General features: G+C 40.4%; 1 protein-coding gene across 3 annotated transcripts; it reads left to right on the top strand.

Annotated features, from left to right (window-relative positions):
* Positions 1-16: 16 nt before the first annotated feature.
* On the top strand, positions 17-24,382 carry LOC117044048 (kinesin-like protein KIF28P). Of its 3 annotated transcripts, XM_033144402.1 has the most exons (22): positions 17-222; positions 1,324-1,527; positions 2,086-2,121; positions 3,251-3,475; positions 3,991-4,145; positions 4,697-4,808; positions 6,254-6,321; positions 7,459-7,601; positions 9,567-9,688; positions 11,504-11,594; positions 12,097-12,151; positions 12,906-13,029; positions 13,238-13,382; positions 14,193-14,311; positions 15,272-15,379; positions 15,713-15,987; positions 18,885-19,019; positions 19,841-20,007; positions 21,506-21,612; positions 22,026-22,176; positions 23,581-23,771; positions 24,175-24,382. In XM_033144402.1, the coding sequence occupies exons 1-22, from the start codon at positions 67-69 to the stop codon at positions 24,334-24,336; spliced, it is 3,051 nt and encodes a 1,016-aa protein (XP_033000293.1). In that variant the 5' UTR covers positions 17-66; the 3' UTR covers positions 24,337-24,382. The 3 variants fall into 3 exon arrangements, with proteins under 3 accessions (XP_033000293.1, XP_033000294.1, XP_033000295.1); XM_033144403.1 differs by lacking the exon at positions 2,086-2,121; XM_033144404.1 differs by lacking the exon at positions 23,581-23,771 and having other exon boundaries at positions 24,175-24,310.
* Positions 24,383-24,566: the final 184 nt, after the last annotated feature.

The raw sequence follows: 24,566 nt of genomic DNA, 5'->3' as shown, positions 1-24,566 counted from the left end.
ATATTAATGTGAATTTTTAAATTTCAATAGAGAGAGAAGAGTGCAGGCAGCAGATGTGTGATTTCTATGAATTGCAGCACTACAAGCATACATGATCCCAAGAATCCAAGCCACGTAAAAACGTTTACCTTTGACCTGGCGTATTGGTCACACAATGGATTTTTAAAGGACCAAGATGGCAAGCTAATTTCAGCTGGGCCAAACAGCAAATATGCGGGACAGGTAAAATGCATTTCATATAGTGATCTATTCTTTCGCAGTGCAATGCTAAAAGCATAATTACTCATTCTGCACTAGGACCATTTCACAGGATGGTAAAGCAGAGGTTGGATTCAGTAAGAAAACTAAAGTTCTGAATTAAAAAACCCAGTTCCTTTGCCTAGATTTTCACATCTGCACTTGGGTTGCATGTTTACAACTGTCATTGCTCTGAGCACAGTGTTAGAGCACCTTATTGTTGAACTTTTTGGAGCATTTGGTATGGTCAGTGCGCCAAGACCAACCTACCCATACCTGCAGTGCTTCATGATAATCCAAGGGGCTGCCGCCAAAAGAAGTAAAATGTCCTTCCCAGTGTGTCCAATAGCGCACACTGTACACACACATTGGCATCTATTCTGGTACTGAGGACTATTTTCCTCACATTTCTGTTTCAAAGATTTTACTGATTTTAAAGGAAAACACAAACATAACCTTTATCAAAATAATTTGTTCCCCTGCCTTCCCATCCCCTCCCACCACAACAGAAGACTAATGCATCAAATGTTCTCTTAAGTCTATGTGTGCAGTCGGTGGGTGCCAGCGATCAGGGTGTTCATTTGATTATTGTATAAAGGAGTGCCCTTTAAAAAAATAATCCACATCAGATATGTCATTCAGGGCTTGTACTCTTATTAGCTACGGTAGTTTCTCAGATAAAACAATTGTCCATACGTTTTGTTTCCATTGTGTGATGTGTAAGTGATCCAAGTCCTTTCCAGTTTTCTGCAACTACCAGAAGAAAGGTGGTAAGTTCTTTGTGTAATAGGTTATGTTGAAGATTGTTAATAAACCTAGGCATGGATTACATTGTATATTCTGGTTTGTGATTTTACTTATTTCTGTGAATACCTTTCCCAAAATAGTTGCACTAACTCACATGCACATGAAAAGCTGTACTGGTTACCTTGCACCCTCTCCATTTTTCTTACATTTCTGAGCCTGCATATTAAGGCAGCACTGGAGCAGGCAAGTAAGATCCTATGTAGATGTGCACTAGACAGCTTATTTGTGTGTTCTTCTAAATCTTACTTAGATTTATTTATTTTTTGAACCCCATTATAGCAGGAAGTTTTTCGTGACCTTGGGCAGGGAGTTCTAGACAGCGCTTGGCAAGGTTACAATGCTACCCTCTTGGCTTATGGTCAGACTGGCTCAGGGAAGAGCTATTCCATGATTGGATATGGTGCAAACAGAGGCATAATCCCAGTGGTGTGTGAAGAGCTCTTTGAAACAATTCAAAACCAAGAGCAGAACAAGCAATATCAGGTTTGTTCATGTTGTATAAAAGTTTGTAAATTCCAGCGTTGCTCGATGCCTAAAACATATTCTATATTTGGGCAATATTAATTGCAGTTTTTGTGTTTCAGGGGTGTATATATGTAACCTAAACATATTCTGCCATGGTGATGAAGGATGATACAGATTAGGCCCTAAAAGGAGTGATTCTGAATAGCTAAACCCATAGAGATTAATCACACAAAGATTCTAGTGACAAAAAAGTCATAATTTCTATTATGGGTGTGTGTATAAAATCACAAAGTTATAAGCTGTATTAGTTTGTTGTTGAGAGTTGATCTTTTTTTTAAAAAAAAATCAGTTTAAAAAGCAACTTTTCAAGCTGTTGGCGTCTCAAGAGTATGAATAAAATGCAATAAGAAAGAGAGAAACTGGGTGTGGAGGGAGTTCAAAAAACCACTATAGCTGAGTATGCTCAGTGCACTCAGTGCAGATCGACATATGAAATTGCTGAATTTTGCTAAATTGATTTTTAAACTGTTCATAGTAGAAACACTGACTTTTTGTATTCCGCTGTTCAATCTGCAGGTTACATTTAGCATGCTGGAAATTTACAATGAACAGGTAATTGGAATAAATGACACTATCTCATTCTTTTACTTTTCAGTGTTTCTCACCTAGAACCTATGCAAGGAAGGATGTTTTCTATTAGCAGAGAACCTGAAATTTGTTCAGAAAGGCGTTAATATTTCAAAAATAAACCCAGTCATTTACACCCAGGTCATGTGACACTGCACCAATCTTGCATATTCAAGATTGGGCAGTGAATAAATGAATGAATGAATGAATGATTGATTGATTGATTTGCTTTGCTTGCAGAAGCAGGTCTCGGCGAGGGGAGGGAAAACACCTGTATTAAGTAGCCTACCTTCAATGTTGTATGGGCAAACACTATTGTAGTCTCATATTTAGAGAAGTAATGCCAGACTAATAGCACTTTGGGTGAGAGGTGAGAAACCATTTCTATACTAAACTGCCGGATTCTCATTCTTCAAGTATTGCTGCTTCCACAAGCTTGTATACATAACCAAAATACTTCCCCCTTTAATCTATAAGCCCCATCCTCTGAGGCTAGTATCAGATGCATTGCGGGCTGTCCATCTCCTTGTGTTAACTGAGTAATGAATTTATAGCAAACTGGCAGTCTCAGTCAGGTGCATTTAACTGGAAAGTGTTGAGTATATTCAAGTTCCTGCAAGTGTGATGGCTATTATTGGGAAAGTTATTATTAAAATTACGTATATTGTAGGTGTTCTGTATAGTTTAGGAAGCATGGGCACCATGTGTGGGGGGGGGGGTCACGTGCACAGTGTGTACAAACATTGAATTTATTTCTCATGTATATGCACGTTTGCTTTAGATCACATGTGACTCCTCGAGAGTACCCGTATTTCCTGCCAACTTGTCAGTTCTACACAGCGTTGCAATTGTTTTATAAACCATGAAATGGGCCCGCGTTCTAGCTACATGTACCAAGGGTGCAATTATTTTTGTCCATGAGTGAGATTATTTGATGTGCTTTTGTGGCATTACTGCAAGTATTTTTTAAAAAAATACTTCTGAAATATACTGTTCCTTTGCCAATTAATCCCAACTATATACACAATTGTATACAGATAAAATCTTGCTAGGAACTCCCCTTCTTTTCAATTAAAAAATTACTCTAATAAGACACTTTTGTTTGCAATCCAAGGTTATAGACTTGCTCTCTAAAATCAAGAAGCGGGGTGGACTCAAGTTACGGGAAGATCAACAGCAAGGCTTCTATGTGGATGGCTTGAAACTGGTGCCCTGCGACAGTTATGCACAAATTGAGAGGCTAATGGAACAAGGTACCAAAATAAGAACCACTGCTTCAACCAGCATGAATGCCACCAGCAGTCGCTCTCACATGGTCATCACCATTCAGTTCAAACAGGTATGTACAAAATACCTTAGGTGTGGCCAAATGTATGTAGAGAGTTAGATCTTAAAGCATTGGATTCCTTGTGAGGTTTGTGCTACTTCCATGGAAATATTGCAGACCATCAAAACAAAGGACTCCTTTAATAGGTCATGCATAGTGATCCTGTGGCAAGAGTGGCATATGCAAGAGTTTCTAGCACATGTGGACAAAACCTGAGAGTTGAGCTGCTATCTGGTATTTTGTGGGCTTGGCTTGTGGCACACCATCTTTTGTGTTAGGTTTGCAATTTCAAGAATTTGTTTTGCATGTTTTGAAATCTGGGAGACTACTTATTTTGTTTTGAGCCAACAGAATTTTGCTTTGATTGGTTAGAGCCCTATCAACTTGTGACACATGTACTGTAGTTGGATGTGCTGAGTCCATTAGTAATGTCTCCTCTGCAAATGCCGGTCGAGAGGAGGAGAACTTGAAAGACTTGCACTGATGAAGTTCCCCTTCTTTCCTTTCCCCAATGCTGCTTCTTGTAGATTTTTCTTAGAGAAGACATCACTAAGCAATCCATTATAAACCTGGTAGACTTGGCTGGAAGTGAAAGACAAAAATCATCAGGATCCGAAGGAGACAGGCTGAGGGAGGGGTCACGTGTAAATCTAAGTTTGACCACCTTAGGAAATGTTATCAGGTACAAAATAGATTTTGTGAAGTGACCTAACCATCCCTTGGGTATTGCATGAATAGTATCTTTAAATCTTAGGGCAGGCTCCTGTCTTTTTGCTCATTAGTCTTTAAAGTACCAGGTACATATCTATATATATATTTAAATCCTTATAGTAAATATATATGTGAAGCTTCCAGTCTTAGAAATCCAAACTTAGAAACTTCCCTGAGTAGTACGCCCTTATTTCAGAGATAAGAGAATCTCACTTGTCTGCTAACTTCCTTTAAGGGGTGTTTTTGACAAATAAATATTTTAATGTGTTATTTGGGATATTAAACTTTTATTTAAAAAGTATTGCCACTTTTTTTAGCATTTCCTGAACATCAGCCCACATCCCATCTAGTGACCTTAAATGGCTAATTCTCACATGTGACAGTAACAAATAGAAACTCTTGTGCTCCTTAGCTTTGCAACATATTCAGTGAATATGGTACTCGGATTTATGATTGATTGATTTTAAAGAAATAAATCTCCTGTTCACCCTCTTTCCCTTCTATCATTTATTGTTCTTCCAGTGCCCTGGCTGAGGCTGCTGTAGGGAAGAAAGTATTGCACGTCCCATATAGAAATTCAGTTCTTACAAAACTCTTGCAATCTGCTTTGGGAGGAAATAGCAGAACTATTATGGTAAAGCTATTTTTTGGGTAAATTAGGTAAATTATAGCAATTTGGTAAATTATAGCAAGATGAAAATGTGTAGTTTCTGGTTCTGTAAACACATTTGAGATGTGTACATAATTCTGTGTTCTTTGCTATTTGGGTGCAGTAAAAAAGGACTGGAAAAATATGAGACACTGGCTACTTGGGAGTTGGATTACATCACCTAGGAATGAGAAATATTTCCCCAGCCCTGGCTACTGAACTGTATTTGCATATCTTATCCTCCCCCCCCCCCCAAAAAAAAATCAATTACTGAGAGGCATTTAGAATTTCACAGCCAGATTCTCTTAAGCCGTTATCTTGGCAGGTATATCATCTGCAGTAAAAAGGCTGTTGTGTCTTGTCATGTTAGTGCTGCCTTCAGCAACCTGTAAAGCTCCAGATGTTTTGGACTACGGCACATACTGGCTGGGGAGGATGGGAGTTGTAATACAAAACGACTAGAAGGCAACAGGTTGCCGAAGGCTACATTAGTGATTCGTGAAACCGCTTTCTCCTGTATATGTGCAGTCAAAGCCATTCTTGGAAAACAGGTGCTGTGTGGAAACATTAATGCAAACTCCAGAATATGCAGTAAGGCAATTACGACCAGCCCATATGTCACACAAAAATGTGTTAAGCATTCATGTTTTTCAGAACTCCATATTAAGTTGAATGTGAAGAAAAACAGGGCAGGTGGAGACAGGGAGCAGATCTAAAGTTGGCGTGAAATTAAAGCCACAAAGTCTTTCTGCTTTACAAAATTTGTTTGCTAGTTTGGTTGTTCCTAAAAATGTTTCTCTACTTCTTATTTTGGAGGTTCTCCACCCCCACACCCCCACAATGGAGCAGCATGGCTTGCTATCTATTTTTTGTTTTGTTTTTGTTTACAGTATTCTGTTACCAACATTTATCTAAACAAAATAAAAAATAAAACAATTCCTTCCTGTAGCACCTTAGAGCAGTGTTTTTCAACCTTTTTTGGGCAAAGGCACACTTGTTTCATGAAAAAAATCACGAGGCACACCACCATTAGAAAATGTTAAAAAAATTAACTCTGTGCCTATATTGACTATATATAAAGTAATTCTCTTGAATTTTTCAATTTTTCCCACGGCACACCAGGCAACATCTCGCGGCACACTAGTGTGCCGCGGAACAGTGGTTGAAAAACACTGCCTTAGAGACCAACTAAGTTTGTTCTTGGTATGAGCTATCATGTGCATGCACACTTCTTCAGATACCTGAAGAAGTTTTTATTTTGTTTCAACAACAGCTGACCAACACTGCTACCTACCTGTAACTACAACATTTATCTGAGAGAGGTTTATTTGGCTAAGAGGTCTGCCAGTTACCAATTCATATTCTGTTAGTAGTAGTCGCAGTAGAGAACAAATAACTGAAAAGAAACTTGTCCTTTAACATATTTGCAGATTGCAGCTATTAGTCCAGCAGACATGTGTTATGAGGAGACGCTGTCAACTTTGCGATATGCTGAGAGGTATATTGTTTTCACATCTTGTAAGAGAAGTGATTGGAATGGATTTCAAAGGAGAGCAAGAAATTAAATAATCATTAGCTGCTACTTATTTGTGTGGGCACATATTACCCTGTTCAAGATCTGATCCACTGTTGTCACCCTAGAAATGTTAGGTAAAGGTAAAGGTACCCCTGACCGTTAAGTCCAGTCACAGATGACTTTGGGGTTGTGTGCTCATCTCGCTCTATAGGCTGAGGGAGCTGGCGTTTGTCCACAGACAGCTTCCGGGTCATGTGGCCAACATGACTAAGCCGCTTCTGGCGAACCAGAGCAGCTCACGTAAACGCCATTTACCTTCCTGCTTTCAAACTGCTAGGTGGGCAGGAGCTGGGACCAAACAATGGGAGCTCACCCTGTTGCGGGGATTTGAACCACTGACCTTCTGATTGGCAATCCCTAGGCTCTGTGGTTAGTTTTAAATGCATACTCCTGAATTAGAGTTCCTGTTCCTTTTTCCAAATCAAGTTAACTTCTAGAACACATTTAGGGGATTTATATGGGATTGACTACTACTTGTGAATAGCTACTGTTAAGAATTTAATTATTACCATCTGTAGTTTTCTACATTTCGTTTATTTCTAAGTGCATTTGTTCAATCCTGTGTGTATATTTATCTGCAACTCATAATAATGTTTCATGCATTCGATGGGGTGAACTATACTCCAGTAAAGCTTAAATCATAATAAATTTGTGAGTCTTCAAGCTGCCACAAGACTTTGTCTTAGTCTTGCAGCGAAAAGTAACATGGGAACCCCTCTGGAAATTAAGTCATTACTGTGTTTTAATTATATCTCATGTCAATCCTTTGCTGCAGCCCAGGGAAAAGGGAGTGTTGAGGAGGGGAAGCAGTTTAAGGGAGACTGGGATGTGTTTTTTCTCACTGTCTGGAGAACGAGAATTGGGCTGGGCTGCTTATTATCTTACAAGAGAAAACAAGGGCCTCACAGCATACAATAAATCATGTTGCCATGACTATCCCCCAAATTGCCACTGAAGCTTGGTGTGTGTGTGTTTCGTTTCATTATTTTATTTGCTTTTGCTATACAGCACAATAATAGTCGTTGTCACCTCCCCACCCCCTTTTTTAATATCTGAAAGAACCAAAAAGATAAAGAACAAAGCTGTGATAAATGCAGGTCCAACTGCAAAACTGATAAATGAGCTGAAGGCAGAGAATTATCATCTGTTGTCCAGATTGTCAGGCCTTGGAAACTCTGGTAAAACGGTAGCAGATGAAACAAGTAAGTATTCTCGAGGAAGAAACCACATTTATTGTATTAGAACAGGGGTCAATAAACACACAAGACATAACCGCCTGTACTCTTGCATAAATAAAGTATACTATTCACTGTATCAATATTATAGATTTCAACAGAAATAACTCAAAAAGTTCATTGGAAAAAGCAGAAGACCGACGGAAAACTGATCTACTGGTTACGTCTCGTGCATTTATTAATTAGAACAGGAGTCAGCAAACTTTTTCAACAGGGGGTCGGTTCACTGTCCCTCAGACCTTGTAGGGGGTCGGACTATATTTTTTGTGGGAAATGAACGAATTCCTGTGCCCCACAAATAACCCAGAGGTGCATTTTAAATAAAAGCACACACATTCTACTTATGTACCGGTAAATACACCAGGCAGGCCCCACAAATAACCCAGAGATGCATTTTAAATAAAAGGGCACATTCTACTCATGTAAAAACACGCTGATTCTCAGACTGTCCGGGGGCCGGATTTAGAAGGCAATTGTGCCGGATCCAGCCCCCGGGCCTTAGTTTGGCTACCCATGGAGTAGAAGACCTTGTGTTACCTTTCTGCTGTATTTTTATTGTTTCCCTTTTCTGAGAGACTTATACAAAGTGGCTTGGGTTTTGAGGCACCTAGCTCAAGCACACTCTCTTTAGCACACTCCCCCCACCCCCCACCCTCCAGCTACAGCCCCACAGAGGATCTACCATCTGTTTCAGGAGATCACCCAGCCCCTCAGGAGCAGATTTCAGGGAGGTGGTGGAGAGGGCTGTAGTGGTCCTTAGAATCCAACCCATTGTTTTTAAGGGAAGGAGACTATCAGAAGTGTATTAAGGCGAACAGAGCTAGGCATGTTATACCTGCCTTAGAAACAGATCACTCACATGCAAGAGCTAAACGCTGAGGCATTTGGGGCCCACTGGGGTTGGCATGTTGCCTGCCCCCTTGTGGCAGCATTCCTGCAGCTGCCAGCTCCCCCATTTGCCTCGCAGGTTCACGCACGGGCTTTACGCAGCAGCAGTGCTGTAATGCACTGTTACAGCACTACTGACACCAAATATGCCTGCTTGCTTGTAAGCATGAGTCTGGTAGCTATTCCACCTCTCCCTGTAGTGCTTGGTCATGAGTGGACCTCAGTGTAGCCCCCCCCATGCCCCCCTGCAGATCCAGGTCCCCTCCCCCTTTCTGCCCCTGCGATTGTGCCTGCACTGGTGCCAGTTCTGTCACCACACATTGTACCCTCACCTGTCGCTGTGCCTGCACTGCTGCTACAATGCAACAGCAGTGGTGAGGGCGCAGCGCCAGCTGTGCGGGCAACAGGGCTGGGTTGGCGGCATTGACAAACCCCCAGTGAGGCTAGCAGTGGTGGGGGTGGGTAGGTGGTCAGATGCACTGCCTGAAGCAAATGGCCTCACACACCCTCTAAAGCTAAAAACAGGCTGAACCTCACAGGATCGGTGCTGCTTGAGCTTCAGTCTAAAAAGGATCATTCCTTCTGCAAGCAGTGCAGGCCTTGAAATACTATATAAAATACTCTATACCTGACCTTATAAGTAGACAATATTTGTAATACAGTGCCTACCACGTGACATAGGTAATATGAGCCAAAGTTACTTCAAGGATCTCCAATATGCATAAATTAGGGGTTGTAAAATAGATCCAGAAACCTTTCATCAGTTTTTCTGGTAGGATAGAAGCACTTCAACGTACGGCTAAAGTTCCTAGTGATAAATATTTCACTAGTGCTTAAGAACTGTTTGTTTCAGTTACGGAATATATAAGAATCATAAATATCTGAGTATTTCAAGCCTGCTATTTCAGGGTGGCTTAAAGAAGGTACCGCAGAATTCATTTGGAGAGAGAAAGAGTGAACACTGTTTATAAATTAGATTTTTAAAATTGGTTTTTTTTCCCCTATTGCATCCGTAATTAGTTTAGTTTTGTTTATTCCTTCCAGAAGAGCTTCGCTGTTTGCTAGCTGAAAATGAGCTGCGGATTCAAGCCATTCAGGCTACCTGGGAATATCGTCTGGAAGAAGCCCGGAAAGAATGGGAGCAGCAATATGCTGCAGTAACTCAGGTCAAGACTTCTCGACACTGGATTTCCATCTCCATCATTCCTCAGCTTGAGAACTTTCCAGTGTTTTTAAAGTAGCCATTGTTGGAGAAAAGTGCTGGACCCATACAGTTAAATTCTGTTTTTCCTCCCAAAGAATCCTGAGAACTGTGGTTTGTTAAGGGTGCTGGGAACTGTAGCTCTGAGAGGCAAATTACAGTTCCCAGGATTCTTTGACGGAAGCTATGTTCTTTAAATGTATGGTGTGCATACACCCGAAACCAGAGCTTTCCAAACTTTTCATGTTGGTGACACACTTTTTAGACATGCATCATTTCGCAACACAGTAAGTCATTTTCACTAGCAAACCAGAGGTTAAACTAATCCCTTTCCAGCTCTGGGAGGAGTGGGGGGAGTGTTCGTGCAACACACCTACACAATGCAGCCGACACACTAATGTGTCGCAACGCACAGTTTGGAAAGCTGTGCCCGAAATGTTCGTTTGATATGGTTCAGAAAGGCCGTCCTGTTTTGAATGTTTTTAAAACAATATGTACCTAATTAGCATGACTATATACCATGGACTTGGAAGTCTTGTGGAAGCAGGCTTCCCCATTAATTTCAAGGGAGAGGGCAGCCCATCATACAGAAAAGGATGCTTGCTCAAAACTTCCTTTCCTATTGAAATGAATGAGAGAGCTCTTGCTGGTGGGGGAATGTACTACAATACAGGTTGGCATCTTTCACTTGAAGAATTTACAGTACTGGATTGTGGTGAGCAATGGCTGATATATTAATAAGATTTAGCTATGCTGCTTATAGCAGCCTCCATAGCAGCAAATATACAACCCTTGGAATGTGTCACATTTTATTGGGTATAAAATGTTGCAGTTTGTGTGCTCAGAAAATATCGTTCTACAGAACTACAGTGCTGAAGGAAGATTAATAATAATAATAATAATAATAATAATAATAATAATAATAATAATAATTCGTTAGTTGCTGTATCTTGCCCAGGGCAATCTAAAATGACTTACAAACAGACAGACAGACAAAAAGAAGCTCCACATTGATACTTTAAAACTAAGAGGGAAAAGTAATACATTAAAAACATGGATAGTTAAAGGCCAAAGGCCTAGATATAGAGGAAAGCTTTTGCCTGGCACCTAAAGATATAGAATGATATCTCCAGGCAAGCCTCCCTAGGGAGAGCATTCCACCAACAAGTAGCCACCACCTGATTTTGTCCTTTCTCATGTTGCCACCCTCTGGGCCTCTCGTGGAGGGGGCACATGAAAAAGGGCCTCAGGTTGTGATTGTAGGGGCCAGGTGAGTTCATATAGGGGTAGGGACTGGGTGCAACAAATTAAAAATGCATGCAGGCGTATGGGAAAGAGCAATTGCGAAAAAGGCCTCTATGTTGCTAATGGCTGCAGAAACATGTATTTGGTCATGGGGCAGTGTGATCAGTTATCAGGTACCAAAAATATAGGAACAAGGAGTCCATGCAATTACTATCTAGTCTTGAGAAACATAATAGTGACAGAATGACCGGGGGGGGGGTAGGTGTCCAGGAACTCTTGCATCCTATGGTTACAGATAGCCACACAGATGCTATGTCCTGTATGAATTCTTACCTATTATTACATTTAACCTTGAGCATTTTTATTAAAGTAGCTAAATTTTTCATCAGAGGAAGAATTGCTAGCCTTGTTTATGATAGCAGGTGCAATCTCTGGAAAGAAGAGACTAGTTATTTGGAAGCCTTGTGTCACATGCGTTGTTGGCTGTCATTTAGTGGGAAGAGTGTGCTGAAATAAGGCTTAATTAATTCCACAGGAAAGATGGATGATGGAGACATGTCCTTATCTTGTGAATATCAATGAAGACCCTCAGCTTTCGGGCGTTCTCAAATATTTCATTCAAGACGGTATTATTTTGTTTAAGTGCTAAATGTGTGTTGCTCAGGTGGGTGATCCATTTTATATTATTACACATCTGAGTAATGTAACCTAAACAAGTGAGTCCTTTTCCAAGGAGGTTGCAAACAAAACATTTACCACTGGGGAGACAAGATGGAAGGGAGGAAAGGGTAATTCAATAGGGCAGTGTATTTGCTTACCCACAGAATATTGAGTTATGGAGCAGCATACAAATGCTTAAAATAAAATGAGATTAATATGTACAATTTCAGTTATGCATGCTTTTAAATGTATCCCTTATTCTAATTTATTGTCTGGCATATTGATAAAGCTTTTTTTTTTTTTAAATTAACCAACTGCTATTATATCCCCCAAATAAGCTCACTGTTAGCCCCCCAGATTGTTCTTGCCTTTAGCATTTCACAGGGAATCGTGTTTATATACACCGTAAAAAAGATGTTCACTACAGTTTTCCAAAGCAAAGTTTACACAGGAAACATTTTATTTCAGGTTCTTCGGATGTTGGTCAGTCATCCTCAAATGCAATAACTCTCCGGGGTTTAGGGTATGTAGATGAGCTTATTCCTTTTCTGCAGGAAATTTCATCAACAATGTAACTTTATTTGGTTTTGATTATAATTAGTTGGGAGGGAGATAGAAACAATAAATATGCTACTAGATGATGGCTACTAAAATTATTACCTGTCTCTGTCACTAAGGCTCTGTCTAACATTGCGAGATATTTTATTCAAAACTTTGATGTGGGTTTAATTTATTGCTTTCTCTTAGTTTGTCTTGGATCATTTGGCCTTTTCTATAAGTGAGGGTCATATAACCACCGGGGCATCAGTCCTGTGTTTACATGGTTGAGAAGTGGGAATGCCAAACAAACTTGAAAGCAGCCTCAAACACACAAGGGACCTCATTTCCTCTGCTTATTGTAGCTGGGGTTTTACACCTATTTAATGCCTACTTTTGCATTAAAATACATAATAATATTAATAACCATTTGTCTATCTAACCCATCTAACTGTTTGTTCCATATGGTAGGGGCTCTGCAAGGTTTTAGGCAGATGGACCTTGAGATCTTTTAATTGGAGTTGTGAAGGATCCAGCTTAGGACCTGTGTCATGGAAAGCATCTGGACTCTGAGCTTGAGACCCTTCCTATCCACTTCTCCTTGCATCTTATTCCAATTGGTGCCTTACTTCTCCTTCCCTATTTTTACTAGAAATGAAGAAATGCTAATTTTACTCTGGTGGTGCAGTGAAAGATGTCTGTCACGGTTTTGAATAGCTTGCTTTACAACTGTCTTTCAGCATTTTGGATAAGCATGCAACATTCACAAATGCTGATGGTAAAGTTGCTATAACACCTCGGGATAAGTGTAAAGTCATAGTTAATGGTGTCCCCATTGCTGTGAAAACTAAACTGCAGCATCTGGTAAGTTCTTTGTTAACCATTTCCCCATGCTTCGGTGTACTGTGTATATAGAGCTCAGATTCTTAGTTATTATACTAACTTTTGCTGTGTAAAGACCAGGTTTCTGAAGACAGCTTTCAGGCTCTGAAAATATAATTAAATATAATGCTTAACAATCAATTGTGCAGTAGAAAGGCTTTCAGCAAGTCCTGTATACTCAATCCCTCAGGACCGTATTATTTTGGGGTCAAATAGTGCATACCTCTACATTGGACCACCTTCAGACCGCACCAGCGAGGACCTGACCAGATACGATTATGATTTCATTCAGTCAGAATTGGCAGCAGCAGAAGGTTTCAGTGTAGATAAACTTGGTAAGCACTATAATATATTAGTTTTCTTGTTGCTTTTCTAGATTTGTTGCTCCTGGCTTATTTGTTATTTTATTACACCTTAGTATTTTATGGTAAGCTACCTGTACCTACCCTGATAACTTGATTGAAGGGTATGGTGAATATATTAATCCAAACACAAATTAAACATGGTGCTAAATTAATAGGCTATGAACAAATCTAGATTAAGGTGGTTGGGGCCCCTAGTGGAGTTCCCAAAAGAAGGCACCCCCTACCTCCCCCCCAAAAGGAATGCAAGAAATAAAGTATCCAGAAATACACCTTGAAATATATTAAAGACTAACACATTTATTACTGTATAAGATTTCATGGATCATACACACACCCACACACCACTGAATAAAATTAGCAAAAAAAGAAAATACTTCAAGCACGTGCAGTTTCGTACTGTGTTTTAAACTTCTCATTGTTTCTGCCCACTTCCTAACTTGGGTTGGTCAGCAGCTCCCATGACGGTTCTGCAGATATAGGAGGAGGCATAAAATGGCTGCAAAAGGGGACCTAGTGCTTGCATCATAGGCATCAAATTTTGCTTCCTTTAATCAGAGTGATGTATCTTTGTGTTATAAATGTCCATATTTTTCTGGGTAGTCCAACCCTGCTAATTAGCACAGTTCCAGGACTTCATCCAATCTTAATCTAGCATGATTATTGTATGTTTCAACAATGCACAGCAGCTGAAATTTCAATAACCTAGTCATTTATTTCTCTGCCGTAACCATGAAAACTGCTTTTGTCTAGACTTGATGATAAGGGGCTTTTTTTCCTAAGGTGCTGCAAACAGGAAGGATGGCAAGCCAGATCCCAGTGTCCTTGCTGTGTTCCATGATTATCTTAAGTTAATGCCTTTGGTTGCTGAAGCCAATCAAATGAGTGTGGAGCTGAGGAAGGTAAGTTTGCATGTGCCATTGTTTACTGCAGGCGAAAGTCATCCTGTTAGTTCAACAGACTTGATAAGTCCACTGATTACACCTGTTGGGTAATTCTGTGTGTCTAAACCAGAGATCATCCCATTGAACTATGGGAAATAACAAATTTATTTTCTTCAGGAGAAAAGGCTCCTCCTGTACGGCTGAGAATAAAGCTTGCAAGCCTAATTCTCAACCCTGTACTGCATGGTGAAACAAAATGAGTACATAAAGTGAATGCCTCTTATAATAGAGAGGGGCTGCATTTAACAATATGTGTTCCTGAAAGTGTGTTCAGGGGTTGGACTAACTTTTCCAGTGCCTTTGATGATTTTTGTCTCTCTGCGTTTGGGTCTCCAGCCCGTGTTGGTGCTGCAGCTATGGGCTATGTTGCCTGCATTGTTCAATATGCACTACGTTGTACTATGTTTCAGGATGAGGCCTACTTTTCTTTTTTTGAGGGGGAGATAGTGGAAGTCTGCTGGTGGAAGATGGTGGAGTTTTTCTCCATTTTCAGAAATATCTGAAATATCACAATTTATTATTTGTGATATTTCAGATAAAACTATATTATTAGACAGGAGAAGGCAACCACAAGAACTACTTGGCATCTCCCTTTTTTTTCTTTTTTGCAAGATAACTGCCTTTGCTGTGATTTAGTCCAATTTCTTAAACCATGAGAGCTTATCTATCTATCTATCTATCTATCTATCTATCTATCTATCTATCTATCTATCTATGTTACCTATTAACACCCTACTGTTTAATGTTATCTACCTCTTATACAATTAAAAAGGAATTTGCACTATAGTGATTTGCATATATACCCAATTTTAATGATTCTTGAGACATTTATCTATTTTAGCTTTATAAATCAAAAGCTAGACAGCTATAGAAAAACATTTTTGATAAGGTGTGGTTTCTCTCTCTTTTTTTTAACAGGACCTAATTTTGGAACTGAAAGTGAAAAATTTGGCTTCCTCTGACTCTAGAGGCTATGATCTGCAAAAGGAGATCATAGTTAAAGTGGCGCACAAAGTTACAAACCAGGTAAAGTAGTCTCAACCATTAGTTATGGCAAGTTGTATTGAGAAAGACTATGGTGCACGCTTCACAGGCTACTCTATTTTACACCAGCTGGGCTTTCTCTGCCCAGTCAAAGTCCTCCCTGCTACTGTCTCAATGGCTGGTTCCAGTTTGACAAGGGGAGCTGCCGGTTCTGATGCCAAAGCCCCAGATCTGGTCTCCCAAGTTTGTCCCCTTCTCTTTGTATTCTTTGTTCAAGACATGTGTAGCCCATAAATAAGCTTTTTGGAAACACAACTTAGTTTTCACAGTATGAACCTTATGATTAGAATAATTCAAGTCACCTCATTTCTCTAGATTTGGGTTTGGTCAAAACCCAAGTTCATCAACAGGAAGTTTTTAATGGAAGAGCTCTATCAGCGTTTCTTAGATGGAGAAGATGTGCAAGTTGACAAAGAAAGCGATCCATTCTGGGATCCCGTGGAAGTAATCCATTTAGGATCTGCTCACATCTGGCTCCAGTCCCTTGCTTATTGCATGAAACTTGAGGAACAAACAGAACTCCTGAATTCTGAAGGAATGGAGGAAGCCATCATACTTATCAATATAATTCCATGCTCTCCAAATGGCAGGTGAGCATCTGCTGTTTGTTTTCTTGAAAGGCTACTTGGGCTTAACTTGAAGATTTATGCCTTTACCTTTAAAACAGGGGTTGCTAACCTGTGGGTTTTTAGTTGTTGTTGGGCTACAATTCTCGTCATCCTTCACTGTTGGCCATGGTCTGATGGAGTCCAATAACACTTGGAGGGGCAAAGGTCAGCCACGCCTGCTTTAAAAGCTGTGATGCACCAAGAAATTATGCCGCTGCTGTGCCTTCCCCTTCCCTCACTGATTGGCCAGCACCGTTGCTTACTTTCCTCTCCCATTTGTTGTACAACAGACATGACTTTAGGATGGGCAGAGGCTGATGGAGCAATGGGCAGAAGGTGGGGGAGGGGCTGTATCTTTCCTGCTACCTAGGAAACATGCCTATACATTTAACAACTTGGAGGCAGAAACTTGACAACCTTGTTCCTTACTGCATCTTCTGAAGCTTGCAGATAAAAATTCTGTGACAGAGAACATTTGAAGTCTGACTAGGTATAAATTTATTATACATTTGTTTATAAATATTTCTAAACGACTATTCTGGGCATAATAGCCCTCACAAAGTGGTGCACAGTTGTGAAATAAAACAAATAAAACCACCTGTTTAAAACATTCACCCATTAAACTGTAGAAATTGATCCAATATGGCAATCAGTAAGTTGCAGACTGAAAGAAAAATCTGTTTTAAGCAAAGCTAATAATATGGAGCCATATGGATTTCCACAAGGAATGAGACCCACAAGTGCAAGGCCATCACTAACAAAGTCCTGCCTCTGACACATGTGCAGCATTTTTCAACTCCAAGCCCATAGAGCAGGGTCATACTTAGATCAGTTTTAACCTCGTCCAGGGATGGGGAAACTATGGCCCTCAAAATGCTGTATGGGGCCCAAATTTGGACTGGTAACCACCTTAGCACTTTGGAAGCCGTTCAATCAAAGTTTTTAAGGCAGATCTTTTCTGTCCCGCCATGCGTCCCAAATGCATCATTGGGACTGGAGGCAAATCTTCCTTCAGTAGAAGTATGAATTTGGCAAAGAACTTTTAACTTCTGGCTTTGCCTAAATTCAACCCCCCCCCCCCGGTTTATTATCTCTAGTACTTCAAGACTCCCATAAAAGCGCCTGAACTAAAACCATTCATCAAAAACTCCTCTCCTGTGGCCTATCCCCACAACACCTGCTCACGATGGGCCCTACCAAAGCAAACAGTCTAATTGGCCAACGTTTAAAAGACATAGAGCATCAGAATAACCTGGCCACTATAAATAAATTCTGCCCCTGGTATGCTCACTTTCCACCCTCCCATTTCGATTCTCTGGCTCCATATCTGCATAAACCTATTATCCCAAAATATAGACGTGCTTTTACACTTGCAAGTCTGGATGTTTTGCCATCTGCTGTACTTGAGGGTCGATTCCAAAAGATCTTACCTGAGAATTGACTTTGCCCCTGCAGTGATGGTAGTACAGAAACCGTGGCACACGTCCTCCTGTCTTGCACCCTCTACAAAGATCTGAGGAATGAGATCATCACCCCACTCCTATTAAACCATCCCAGGGCGCCCAACCACGGCCATAATGTCCTTTCTTCTATCAGACCAAAATGAGCAGATAACAGCTAAGGTTGCCAGGTTCATAGCAGGATATAAAATACACAAAACCGTGAAAGACACTACAATATGAACTACGAGAATATTATGAAAATATTTAAACTAGAAATTATTTATATCAACAAATAGACTGAAATCACATAAAACATGTATGCAAGTATCTACTCGAAGGCATGATCTATGGCTTATTATCCAAATGATCAGCTCTGAAGGTGCAGAGTTCGATGTGCAATATTTATATACTGTAAAGTGATAGTGCAAAGTCTCTCAGGCGTCCTCGTCTGTCTCCGACGGGGGGCTAGCTTGTTGTCCCCCGTTTCATGGTTACGGTTTCATCAAGGAACGGACTTCATCTTTGATAACAATAATAATAATAGTGCATTCTATGAACATTGCATAAAGCTTGTTGAAATAATATGATAATAAATTTGAAATACTCACCAAGAGGTATACAAGATTAAACCTGGTACCTTGCCTATAAGTATTGGCCTCTTGGATGTGCTATACCTTTAAATACCTAATATCCCAGTTGTATTGTACTAGTGTATTGCCCCTTTAAATGATTCATTGCCTGTTTAAATGATTGCTGGACTTTTTGTATTTAAATTTGTGAAATCTTTAGTTTGTATCAGCCTTTGCTAGTGAAATGAACCATTGAAGTGTTGGAGTTGTTTAGTCAGGGTTAATCTTGTTCATAGCAGGGGCAATTAGAATAAGGGCCACTAACTGATGGATGATTCAGGATTTTAAAATGTGCTTTTATATCGAGATTCTCTTTTCTGTATACATTGTAATGTTTTATTGTGGCTATGGCCATTGGCTAATGCGAATAAAGTTTGATCTCTCTCTGGAAGGACACAGGTTTGCTATCTTTTACCTTATCTCTTTGTTGGTCTATAAAGTAGCCTTGGACTTAATCAGCTGACAAGCTGAGAACAAACCCAATTGCCTGTGTAGCAACTCTGTAGCATCTCTGATATCAGTGGGGCTTGGTGGCAGCACTGATCAGCTGATTAATTCAAGGTATACTTTAAGTTCCAATATGATATTTACATGCCCCACATTTGATGACACATATGACATCAGGTGTGGGAGAAATTGGTATGCTTTGGGGAGAAACTGTATTGCAAGTTAAATTGGGACTATTGCTGGACCTAAATAGCTCTATAGTCCAGAGCGCAGTGGTGGTTTACAGTTACATCCAAATAAGATCAAAGTCACTACCATCTTGCATATTAATTCCCATTTTCCCCGTTTTATTTTTAAATAGAGCCTTTGGAGAAGACGATATGGTCATTGATCCTTTGGAATTGCTGGGCAAAAGAATTGATTTCCAAATTCACATTTTACAATGCCTTGGAGTCAAATGGATAAAAGAAGTGGCACAGAGAGGGATTCAGATTGGGTATTGTTAGTTTAAAGCTTCCTGTGAAATATTCTCAGTTTGGCTTTTTGGAGTGAATAACAATTTCACAACTGAGTTTTCTTTTGCATGTAAACTTTACCCAAGATAGTAATCTTTTCAGATAATGTTGGTTATCTGAATTTCTTCAGTTATGCACTTAAATCCATTCTTGACTTTCTGGTCTCTTTCCTGTTGTTGCTGATTTAGTAAATAATTTAGCTTTATAAATAATAGATTATAATGATCTCCATGGCAACTCCATGGGTTGTTGCAGGATCCACCTGTGCTTTTTTCAACTCCTGTATTTCACAGCACTATAAACCAGGAGTAGCCAATATGATGTCCTCCAGATGTTAATGGACTCTAGTTCTCATCAGTACTAGCCATCATATGCCGCGGCCAGGAATGATGGGAGCTGGAGTCCAACATTATCTGGAGGGGCCACAGGTTCCCCATCCCTGATTTCAATGAAGCTTGTTCAGAAGAACTTCCTAGTAAACTCTGTTCTGTGGACGCCAATGCCTGCTAGGTGAAGTAGTCAAGATTAGAACTGTGTCGCAGATATCTTCAAGGGAAATGTATTTTTGGAAATTGTGACATTTTTGGCCGAAAAACGGTATTAAAAATGACTGCCATAAAGAAATTAAGAAACCATTTCATGAAATTTATTGGGCATGCAAGACAATTTTTTTAAAGTAATAAGTAGGAAGGAAAATCTAACCTTGAAATGTTGCTTCAAGGTTGTCATATTTCAAGCTCTTGATCTCTTTGGGCACAGACCTTAGTTTTTAATTGGGTCTTTGTTTGCTTTACTATTTTAGATATAAATTTTATGATCTCCCGTGCTCATTATACACAAAGCCTGTTTGGAAAAATGTGAACCCGAAGATAGAAGAGCTAGTAAAATTTTCAACCCTTAATATGTCCCATGATTTTTTGAACTATTTGCAGAAAAATGCTCTAATTGTTGACTTGTGGGGGCTTCAAGGTATGCTTTTGACTTTTTATCTTGATAAAGCTATGTTTACACCTTTATATTCAGTACTTTGTATCTAAAAGCATGGCTTTTGTTTGGAAAGATAACATAAATACATAAAGCTGCCATGTACAAAGTCAAACTATTGGTCCTTCTTGCCTAGGCTTGCTTACTCCAACTTGTAGTGGCATGGCATGTACATCTCATTAAACCACAGATCAATAATAGTTTATTAAGCCATAAGCTGCCCCACGGACAATCAAGCAAACCTTTGTTTCATCATACCTTGAGTCATTTCCTCCCCCGGCTATTTTCACCACCTCCTGTCACTCCACCTACTATCCCAAAAATCTTTGTGGTGCCCAGCTCATGGCACTTCCTCTTTCCCATTCCTGTTGGACAGTGTGTGGAAATGTCCCTGAAGTTTTTAATCAGCTGTAATCAACGGCCAACTCCCTTTCCTCGCCCCATGAAGTTCTTTACAGAATTTATTTCCATTCCTCTCCTCCACTCTGTTGCCACAGTCTATCAGCTTTATTCCCCTACTCACCAATCACCCTGTTGTGTATTGGCCCTCCTGTCTTGTCAAACCAAACCTGCCTGATTCAGCTCTCGGGCACTGTGCTCTTAGTTGCTGTTCTGCATTACAAGCAGCAGACTGTGGCATGGTGAAAGCAAAAGGTCTTTCAAGCTGCCCTGCACTTCTCCTTGAACCTCCAGCTTTTGCATGTTTACACAGCAGCATGGGGCTGTTTGTAAAAGGGCTTTCAAACAGTCCCATGCTACATTCTGAAGTCCTGACAATCAAGGCTTCAAAGCACCACATCATCTGACATCAGGTGATTGGCAGTTCACCCCTGCTTTTAATGTTAATCTCGGGTATGTGTTGTAACTGAATTGAAGGTTTGGACAGCTTTGTGGTGCTGCAAGTAAGGTCATGCTGACTTTTAGCCCTGTACCTTGATTCTGTGTGGTTGGGCCCTTTATGATAGAATAAAGAGTGCTCAGTTATGCGAGATGCTAGGTAGACCTTGAGTTTAAATCCCCCTGGCTCTTCTTTTACACTTTGAACTATTAAAACAAAACATTTTGAACTCTTGCTGGCCAATTCTGCGATTGTGAGACCACGACAGCCACAAGGCTTTGACCTATCTTATATTTAAAGCATTTAAAGTTAATGACATTACTCAGCAGCCACACTCTAACCCCACCTAGTCTAGTGCACTTGTTCTCCCAGGAGATGCTGGCGCCTGTATCCAGCACCCTTGTTTCCCTAGGATACCTTGCATGTGCAGTATCATAATGGCACATGTTAGACAGGAGTGGAGTGGCAGCAGACACCTGAAACAGCAGAATAAGGTAGCTTTAGGGGGAAGAGGGTAATTAAGGGGGGGGGCTGATGATGCTCTTTCTAGGAACATGCTGTTCATTGTTACCAATGTTTAAAGTGATATAGAATGAGAATGTGGGGGGTATAATCTATAATTGCAATATCTTCCCAATAATACAGAAGGATGTGCACAACTGGATTCCTCTCGGCAAGACATGGCACTAACAAGGGAGAGCTCTATTATCATTGATAATCCCAGAGCTGAGGTTCTGAGACACACCAGTCTGGTAAGTGTATTTTTGGTATTCTTGCATGTGGTCAAATATCATAACCAAACAGTGTCCCAATTTTATGTAGCTTATATGGCAGGTGTTTTTTGCTGTTAAAATGAATTGCTTTCCCACTGCCATTGAGAATGGAAAGAGATCTAGGGAAAGAACCCAAAGAATGGCAGATTTACCAACTCGTGTTAACAAAAACAAAAACATAAAAAACCCCAGAAACAAACTTAGGGACAAAAAAGTGGTAACTATTTACTAGGGACAAATTCAAGGCAATAGGGGCTTTCCTTATACATGGGAACAGCTGGAGGCTATGCAGCAATATGATGGCCAAATGTGCCATGAAACCAATCCCATTTCCATATGAATTATTGCATATGTACACACATATTTCTGATAAGAATTTCTTCTATTTTTAGGACACAGAAAACCAGATTGCTGAACTTTATCAAAAGTTGTTAAAACTAGAGCAAGAGACTGAACTGCTTAGAGATATTAACAGAGCTCTAAGGGAAGAAAATGTACTTCTGAAGGATAAATTGAAAGCGTGCGAGACTGAAACCCATAAAAGTAAGCACCTGACCCCTTTTAAAAAGGTAAAGGACCCCTGACCGTTAAGTCCAGTCACGAATGACTCTGGGGTTGCGGCGCTCATCTCGCTTTACTGGCCAAGGGAGCCGAAGTTTGTCCATGGACAGTTTTTCCAGGTCATGTGGCCAGCATGACTAAGCCGCTTCTGGCGAACCAGAGCAGCGCACGGAAACGCCGTTTACCTTCCCGTCGGAGCGGTACCTATTTATCTACTTACACCTACTAGCTTGGCAGGAGCTGGGACCGAACAACGGGAGCTCACCCTGTCGCAGGGATTCAAACTGCCGACCTTCCGATCAGCAAGCCCTAGGCTCAGTGGTTTACACCACAACGCCATGTGACCCCTTTTACTTCTGCTTTAATTATGTTGAATTTGACCCTCTTCGGCTGCAATCCTGAGGGTGGGAGGGGGAACTGAAGGCTGTTTAATTCCATACCCTGAGACCTGCTGGGCTCTTTCCAACAGGGTTGAACTGAGGATGGAGGAGCATTCTTATATTCCCTCAACCATTTATAGTTCGTTTTTAAACTATAAACCAAACTATAGTTTGGTTCTAATAGGAAGGAAATACAAGGGAGAGATATTTACATCAGCGCCTAAGCTAGTTTAAATGTCTATCTGGTTTGGAGGTATGTCAGATGGCTGAGGCAGCTTTGGATCCTTGAAATTCAAGCCATTATCTGGTTCTTCCTCCAAACTCTCCCTGTGACATGCTCACTATTGGGCCTACAGATGTCAGAGCTCCAATGCTGGTAGGCTCAGGGTATTGGAGGTTTCCTGGGTGGCAGGGAAGTTCCCCTCCCTTACGTAGGAGAAGGGGAGTACCAGTGTATACTATGTCCTCTTGCATGCCCTCCCAGGGCCATAGAATTGCAGCCGTAGAGCATTAACTGCTCATATTTACTTTAATGCATTTTGGGACAGGTGACAGCTGGCAGGTTTCAGGTGAGATTATCATGCTTGATTTATTGTAGTAGTGACCCACCTCAAGGGCTCAAACAAATTTTGCATTAATATATCTATGTAAACATGTTTTACATGTGTTGTGCAAGATGTTCTGGTTATTATAAATGATCAAAAACAGCATTCTTTTTTTTACATCGATTGAAACTCAGGACAGGAAGTTGGCATTACTCCTGACTGCAAACGTCTGCTAGTAACTTCAAATTTAAAAAAGTTTTAAGAGGAAGTGAAGATGAGAATAAAGCTGCAAGTAAAAGCCAGGAATCTCAGCTCTATTGAGTATAGAGCATTTAGCTTTCGCATACCGTTTTGTACAGAATGCTGGAGGGGGGGCAGCAAGAACACCAAAATTCTGGCCGTAAGTGGCTCTTTCCTTCTAACTGTCTGTTGATACTAATCTTCACATCTTCCTGTTTTAGGTAAGATCTTAAAATCTCCTACAAAACCCCAAGCTGCTAAGGTAACTCAATCAGCATCAAAAGATTCTCGCCCTGTTTGCAATTCTCGGATGAGCTGCGATGCAGAATTTGCTAAAGCCCTCAAAGCCTTCTACCAGGATATGAATGTGATCAGAGGCCAGCTTTTGAAAATAAAGCACTGCAGAGCTCCGGTATATATATCTTAACTGATTCTCTAAATTCTACAGCTCTAAGAATGCCCAAGTGTTCCTCACACCTAGGAGCCAAATAATGAAGTACTTAATGTTTTTCAGACTTGTAAATGTATTATATTGCAGGGCACATGCACCTTTTGTCCAATGAGAGGGTTTATTTAGTTATGAAGGCTGAAACTGGGACATAGGAATGCACAGTGTGCCTCTGCTTTTACTTCCATTGTCAAGACTAGAAGAGCTTATGAATAAAGCTGTAGAACTGCCTTCATAGTTCACCCCCCACTTAGGATTTACTGTTGCTCAGATGTGTTCTTCCTTGCTGAGTTAAGCTGCCCATTTGCTGGTGTAAGCTATTCTTTCCTTCTCACACTGCAGCTTCTGTATTTCATTTCATTTCCAGGAAGAAGATAATGTGCAACTACTTCGACATTTTGCTGAGAGACAGTCACACATGTTAAAGGACTTTGGAGAACAACTTGAGTCAAGTATAAGTAAACTGAAAAATGATGTTGCTTTGATAGTTAAAAAGAAACGGGAGAGGCTAGGTTGCAGCAAACCATGAAAGTTATTGTACAAAATAAAACAGTAGTGTTTCAGTATAATTGTAATTGTGCTTAAGCATATTTTGTTTTGTGTCACTACAAATTAAGAGCACAACTTATGTATTTACCAGACCCACCCTGGACACAGCTGCAAGAGGGGAATGATCTAGTTCCAGGGTATGATCTGAAGGCACTTGAGGCCATCTCCTTACTGAAGCTGAGCAGGTCAGGATCTGGTCAGTGCCTGGGT

This window comes from Lacerta agilis, chromosome 3, assembly GCF_009819535.1.
Source record: "Lacerta agilis isolate rLacAgi1 chromosome 3, rLacAgi1.pri, whole genome shotgun sequence".
Classification (NCBI taxonomy): domain Eukaryota; kingdom Metazoa; phylum Chordata; class Lepidosauria; order Squamata; family Lacertidae; genus Lacerta; species Lacerta agilis.
Note: the sequence above shows the minus strand (reverse complement) of the source record. Positions and strands in the feature narration are given on the sequence as shown.

What these genes read in the sequence shown, in the direction of transcription:
- LOC117044048 (XM_033144402.1), top strand. Translation starts at nt 67, where the DNA reads ATGAATTGCAGCACTACAAGCATACATGATCCCAAGAATCCAAGCCAC. An exon ending in CAAATATTTCATTCAAGACG is followed by an intron (nt 11,595 to 12,096) that starts GTATTATTTTGT and finishes ATTTTATTTCAG; the next exon opens with GTTCTTCGGATGTTGGTCAG. An exon ending in CGAGACTGAAACCCATAAAA is followed by an intron (nt 22,177 to 23,580) that starts GTAAGCACCTGA and finishes TTCCTGTTTTAG; the next exon opens with GTAAGATCTTAAAATCTCCT.